The sequence below is a fragment of the Lithobates pipiens genome, unplaced genomic scaffold (genome assembly GCF_037356315.1).
Source record: "Lithobates pipiens isolate NorthernLeopardFrog02 unplaced genomic scaffold, aLitPip1_a1.2 Scaffold_8, whole genome shotgun sequence".
Lineage (NCBI taxonomy): Eukaryota > Metazoa > Chordata > Amphibia > Anura > Ranidae > Lithobates > Lithobates pipiens.
Window position 1 is genome coordinate 548,076,485 of NW_027507903.1, and position 7,343 is coordinate 548,083,827.

At 41.8% G+C, this 7,343-nt stretch overlaps 1 protein-coding gene across 1 annotated transcript in view; it reads right to left on the reverse strand.

The window, feature by feature from the left end:
* The window catches only part of DOK2 (docking protein 2), a 68,236-nt gene extending 61,920 nt beyond the window's left edge, over window positions 1-6,316 (reverse strand). Inside the window, exon 1 of the mRNA XM_077469802.1 lies at window positions 5,802-6,316. Coding sequence (XP_077325928.1) covers window positions 5,802-5,864 — 63 coding nt within the window. The 5' untranslated portion in view covers window positions 5,865-6,316. The remainder of the gene's footprint in view (window positions 1-5,801) is intronic.
* Between the last annotated feature and the right edge of the window lie 1,027 nt (window positions 6,317-7,343).

Genomic DNA, 7,343 nt, shown 5'->3' on the forward strand with positions numbered 1-7,343 from the left:
GGAATTAGTTCTTGTCTAATAACAAGAAAAGCAGTACAAATAGATGCACTGGATCCAGCAACAATAGACCCCACCCCAGTAATATTAGATCCTCCCAAGCAACAATAGATTCCCCTTGCACCAATAATAGACCCCACTCCAGCAACAAAAGATCCCTCACACAACAGTAGACTCCCCCAGCATCAATGATCTCGACCCCAGCAACAATAGCCCCCCCTCCCCCCCAGCAACAATCGTTCTCCACACAACAATAGACCCCCCACACAGGAGAAATGGACCATCCGCAACAAAATACCACCCTCAGCAACAAAAGATCCACCCCAGCAACATTAGACCTCCCCCAGCAGCATAAGCAGATCTCCCAGCGGTCGGCATTAATAGACCTTCCAGCAGCCAGCAACAATAGACCTCTCCCTCAACAGTAGATCCCTACAAGCACCATAAGACACCCCCCATGCAAACAACAGATCCCCACAAGCAATAATAGATCCCCAACAGTGACCATGCTGCTCGCCCCCAGAGCCAATGCGAGTGCCCCGTGGGCACGATATGCACTGTGCTCCGTTACACACCGAGAACCGGGATCTGTGTGTGTAAACACACAGATTCCGGTTCTCTGAGGGGAGAAGAGACATCCTCCTAGACAGTCCCCTCCCCTCTTCAGTTAGAAAACAGAGAGGGAACACAGTTAACCACTTGATTGCCCCCTAGTGTTAACTCCTTCCCTGCCAGTGACATTTTTACAGTAATCAGTGCATTTTTATAGCACTGATCGCTGTATAAATGCCACTGGTCCCAAAAATGTGTCAAAAGTGTCCAATGTGTCCATCATAATGTCACAGTCCCAATAAAAATCGCAGATCGCCACCATTACTAGTAAAAAAAAATAATAATAATAAAAATGCTATAAATCTATCCCCTATTTTTTAGATGCTATAACTTTTGCGCAAACCAATCAATATACGCTTATTGCGATTTTTTATTACCAGAAATATGTAGTATACATATCGGTGTTTTTTTCAAAATTGTGGCATTTTTTTGTTTTTAACGCAAAAAAAAAAAAACGCAGAGAGGATCAAATACCACCAAAAGAAAGCTCAACCGTGCAGTTGTGGTTAAAACTACGCATTGCCGAATTGCAAAAAATTGCCTTGTCATTCAGCAGCCAAATCTTCCGGCGCTGAAGCAGTTAAAAGAATTCTGAACAAGATACACTGAAGCACCTGTAACTTAATATATATATATAAATATATATATATCTACACATATATATATATATATATATATAGATAGATAGATAGATAGATAGATAGATAGATAGATAGATAGATCTATATATATAGATAGATAGATAGATAGATAACTATGTCTATATAAATATATCTATATAGATACATGTGTGCCTCAATCTCTGTGGTTACTACTTAGAGACTACTATAAATTCAAGTCACAAAGACATTTGTGGCTGATTTACTAACGGAATAAAGTCTGTCACTTTGCATAGTCAATTTTCACTTTGCAAGGACATTTTAACTTTTGTTTTGGTAAGTGTGGTAAAAGTTTACTTTGCAAAGAATACTTATTGCATGCAAGATAAATAAAAAAACACGATTTTTTCTTGCACATGATTGGCCAGTAGAAGTCAGCAAAGCTAAGGCCGACCATACACGGTTCTTGCAGAACCCATCCGAGATTCAAACCGTTAATGGGCAGACTGAATTACCATGTTGATCAATCGATCAATTTGGGTACAACCAGCTTGCCGGATTCCCTTGCACTTATCGCCAGTGGCTGCTATAGCTTTGCTATTGCTGACATTCGGGTTCCCCTGCCAACACTGTCTGTGAAATTCTTTCCTGCAATGGAAAGAAATTTGTGCTGTGTATGGCCATCCTTAGTAAGTAGGCCTTACTTGCTTACTAATTGAACCACATTGAAGCCTAGACTGATAGATATTGCTGGAGATGCCTTTTCAAAAACAGAGAGGTGAACAGCAGGTCTCATTTACCTACATGTGTAAAGCTGGCCATACATTATACAATGTTTTCATTCAAATTCCTTTAGATTTACCTTCAACTAAGTAGTGCAAGGACCTGCCTGATTGAATACAAATTAAAAGTGTTTAGGTTTGAGCTCCATATTATATGGATTTGGTAAATCTAAAGGAAAATTGTACAAGGAAATTGTATAATGTATGGGCAGCCTAAAGAAATGATGTGTGTTTTATCACAAGGATCAGATTGAGCCTAGGTTCACACTGGTGCGGTGCGGGGAACTGCATGTGATTTAGACAGGAATCGCACAGCATTCCTGCTCAGATCATATTGCATGGGTATAGACAATTCAGGCAATCGCACTGCATTTTGCAAGCTGTTTTCACAGATCACGCGAATGTCATGCGATTTCAATGTAGTGTGGGAAATGCACAGGATTCGCTGCATTTCCAACATCGCATATATGTGAACCGAGGCTCAAATGTATGCTACAAAATCATTTTTGACTTTGATCAAAAGTTTGAATGTGACTGGATGCTGTAGCGCAATATAGACAGAAATTGGTAAAAAATGAAAATCATCATATTCACATGTATTTTACCTCCAAATGTTGTCACAGAAAACATGTGCAATAAGACCTGACGCCTATTCTATAATAAAGCCAATCATGTGCAATTCCTAAGGTTCTGTATATATGTGTGTGAAAGTGGCAATTCATGCATTGCACAAAATGTAAATTACTGCAGACATCCCAACCTGCAAAAACTAATTTCAAGGAGGTCGCCCACAAACGCCCAGCCACACCCCTCCCCCCCACAGCAAAATATTTTTTAAATCACTTTCTCAATATTATTTCGCAGTGCTTCTGGTGAAGGGGGTCGGGGTGGTATGTACCAATGGACGGTGTCAGTCGTTTTTTTTTATTTTTAATAATAGATTTTTTTACAATTTCATTTGTTTTTAATTTTTTTTTCACAATGCTTTTTGGGTGGAGGGGGTTGGGGCAGTGGACAGTGTTGGTAGGGCAGAGTGGTGTCAGTAGTTTATTTTATTTTTTCACACTTTTTAATTTTTTAGAATTTTTTTACAATATTTTTGGGGGGGCTTTGGTGAGATTTCAGGGGTCTAAAGAGAACCCTGACTTCTCCCATTTAAGACAGACAAAGGGACTGAGGACACAGATTCCCCAGTCCCTTTCTCAGCACTAAAGATGAATGAACAGGAGATATAGGCTCCTGTTCATTCATAAACTGAGCACCAGAAATCACAGGGCACAGGAGTGATCTCGCTCACTGTGTCCTATTACTAGTTCCCCCCACAGCTGGCAGGAGAGGAGGGGAGCCGGTGTTCTGCCGTATAGAGTCCGGCCATCAAATGGTGTCCGCAGTACGCAGCGGCTGTCTGGGACGAGGGGGGCGGAGAAGGAACACACAGGGTGCAGCTGGGAATGATCGCTGCGGCTGGAGGGACAGCTGTGATCACCGATCTCCCTGTATAGCTTTTTAGCCGTCAGCAGCGGGAGGAAGAGAACGAAAAGCAGCTGTCAGCTAAAAATCTATACAAAGGAGATCATGATCACAGCTTATCCCTGCTGCACCGATCATGCCCGGGAATTCGGGAGACGCAATCACACAGATCATGGTTCTTTCGGGGAAGAAGAGGCTTAACATGTGTTCATACAAAGTATGAACAGCGATTTGTCATCTCCCCTAGTAAGTCCCATCCCCCCTTCAGTTAGAACACAGTGAGGGAACAGTTAACGCCTTGATCGCCCCCTAGTGTTAACCCCTTCCCTGCCGGTAACATTTATACAGTAATCAGTGCATTTTTATAGCACTGATCGCTGTATAATTGTCAAAGGTTCCAAAAATGTGTCAAAAGTATCCAATTTGTCCGCCGCAATATCGCAGCCCTGATAAAAATCGCAGATCGCCGCCATTACTAGTAAAAAAATAAAAATGCCATAAAACTATCCCCTATTTTGTAGACGTTATAACTTTTGTGCAAACCAATATCAATATACGCTTATTGTGATTTTTTTTACCAAAAATATGTAGAAGAATACATATCAGCCTAAACTGAAGAAAAAAATATTTTTTTAAAACAAAAGTGGGATATTTATTATAGCAAAAAGTAAAAGATGTTCTGTTTTTTTCAAAATTGTGGCTTTTCTTTTGTTTATAGCGCAAAAAAATAAAAACTACAGAGGTGATCAAATACCACCAAAAGAAAGCTCTATTTGTGGGGGAAAAAAGGACATCAATTTTGTTTGGGTACAATGTCGCACGACCACACAATTGTCAGTTAAAGTACAGCAGTGCCGTATCGCAAAAAATAGCTTGGTCATTGAGCAGCCAAATCTTCCGGGGCTGAAGTGATTAAAGTTCATGTACATGTAAAGGCAGGTGTCCCAATACTTTTGGTAACATGGTGTTTAACCCCTTAGTGCCGATTGTATGCACATATGCAGCCTCAGCTTTAAGGAGTTATACCGGGATGATGTGAGGTATCGCCTCAATCATCAGAGTGTAAGCAATAATTCTAGCACTGGACCTCCTCTGTAACTCTCACCTGGTAACCGTTAATTCTTTTTAAAGCGCCGCCTATGGAGATTTTTAGGCACCGTAGTTTGTCGCCATTCCACAAATGTGCACAATTTCAAAGCATGACATGGTAGGTATCTATTTACTCGGCGTAACATCATCTTTCAAAGCTAACTTTACTGTTTTGTTTTTTCTAATTCATGAAAGTGTCTTTTTTTCTAAAAAAATTGCGTTTGAAAGACTGCTGCGCAAATACAGTGTGACATAAAATATTGCAACGATTGCCATTTTATTCTCTAGGGTTTCTGCTAAAAAAATATATAATGTTTAGGGGTTCTAATGCCACATACACACGATCGGAATTCTCGTTGGAAAAGCCTTGGATGGTTTTTCCGACAGAATTCCGCTCAAGCTTGTGTTGCCTACACGCGGTCACACCAAATTCCGACAGTCAAGAACGCAGTGACTTAGAACACTACGACAAGCCAAGAAAATTAAGTCCAATGCTTCCGAGCATGTGTCTAATTGTTTCTGAGCATGCGTAGGAATTTTGCGCGTCGGAATTGCTACAGACGATCTGAATTTCCGATCAAAACTTTTTCCGTCGGAAAAATTGAGAACATGCTCTCAATCTTTTGCTGGCAGAAATTCCGATGAAAAGCTCTCATCGGGTCTTTTGCTGGCCGAATTTCCGATTGTGTGTACGTGTCATAAGTAATTTTCTAGCAAAAAATACGGAATTTGAACGTGTAAGCAACAAATGTCAGAAATAGGCTAAGGCATGAAAGGGATAATAATAAATAAAAAAATAAAAAATATATATATATATATATATATATATATATATATATATATATATATATATATATATATCCTTTATTTGTTATGAAGCCTGACTACATAACGAAGATAAAAAGCAAGACTTCAATTGGACTTCAAGATAAAAACATATATTGGCTAAAGCCTCATTCACACGGGGGGCTGAGGCCCATAGATTGTGAATGGGTTGTTTGTGCAAGTTGGAATCCAGCTGCTTGCCCCAATTTGATTGTCTGTGTTCAGAGCACTTGCACACCTGTCAAACTGGGACAAGCGGCGGTGTCTGTGTTCCCTTGGCATCCCCATACACTTACATAGGCTGGATGCTTAAGATGTGTAAAGAGACTGCCCATTCGCAGTCTGCAGACCTCAGCACTTGTGTGAATGAGGCCTAACAATCAGAAGTTTGGACAGACGGGTAACAAAGTTATTTTGTTGCACTTACCTTTCCAAAGCGTTGTTGATGTTGAAGATACAGAGAGCCCTGTTTTACTAATCCCCCTTCCATGGCTTTGTCTTGCACCTGCCCACGTAGGACGCAGTCCCCCTATCCTGCTACAGTACTGGTGGCGGCACGCCGTGCAGTATCCCTAAAAAACACTCTCTGCAATCTCTGAACCATGAACGCTTTCTTCTGCATTAAAGCAAAAGTTAACTTCCGCAGATCCAAACACCGTCCTCACCCTTCATCTCTTTTTTTTTTTAAATAACAGCTTTGTAATGCGCAGAAACACTCTCGTCACCCTGCCATCAACTTCCCCTTCAACATCTGTCTGAGCCTTTTATGTACTCTACATTCTGCTATTCTGTCACTCTCTATGATCGATCCTGGAAACTCTCAGTCTTACAAGGTCTGTCTTTTTCTATGTCTCTCTTTGCAGTCTCCTATGTTGCATTCTGTCATTTGTAGCTTTCCTCTACCCTTCAATATTTTTGTTTGTTCTCCCTCTGTCTTGCAGTTCTCAGTTCCTCCCTATCTTTAACACGCTTCCGCTGTGAAACTCACCATGTCATAAGAGAAAAAGTCTATTTGAGTGTGTTGCTGTGTTGCAGACATCTGCCTCATCTTGTGATTTCAGTGTATACAGTGTATATGTAGATCTGGTGACACTTGTGTGAACACCGCATAGCGGTGATGCACCTGTCTGCATGACCTACTTTAAAATAATTTTTTTTTTTTTTCTTGAATTATACTTACCTAGGTAGATGCAGCATCAGTTCAATGCTGCATCTGTCCCCCGCCTGCTCTTAGACTGAGAACAGAGAAATCAAATACCATTGATTGCTCAGTTCTTAGTGTTCAGTGAGCAGAGAGCTGATGACTGTTGGTCACCGGCTCTCTGCTCTGCCCCTCCAGTGCTCACTGGAGTGCTGGGCTATGCAAGGGGTGAGAGCAGCTGTCTTAGGAACATATGGCCAGGATCTTTTCAGAGCTCTGACCAGCTCTTTGACGTAAGGACTAACTGCACTTCTGAGAACCGAGCAATCAAAAACTGCCAAACATTCGGTTCTCAGGGCTCCCTGAGCAAAGAGATGGTCACTGCCAGTCACTGCTGTCTTCTCTCCCCCCCCCCCCAACTCACTGGAGCACTGGGATGCAAGGCTACCACTAGGTAAACTAGACAGCCACCTAGGGCGCCGTCACTGGTGTTCCGACTCTCTTCTCTCCGCAGTAAGTCCTGACTCCCGAATGAATGGAAGCAAGCAAACATTTATTGATGGGTACTGGTAGACTGCATTTATGGGCGCTGGTGAGGCTGCATTTGATGGGCACTGATAAGGCTGAATTTGATGGGCACTGGTAGGCTGAATTTGATGGGCGTTGGTAGGCTGAATTTGATGGGTGCCTCATTAAAAAGGTGGGGTTTACATGGGCAGGGCAAAGGGGGTGGAACCAAGAGGGGCAGAAAAATTAGGTTTCACCTAGGGTGTCAAAAATCCTTGCACCAGCCTTGCTGGACTGTGGAGGGGGCAGCCAGTTCAGGCT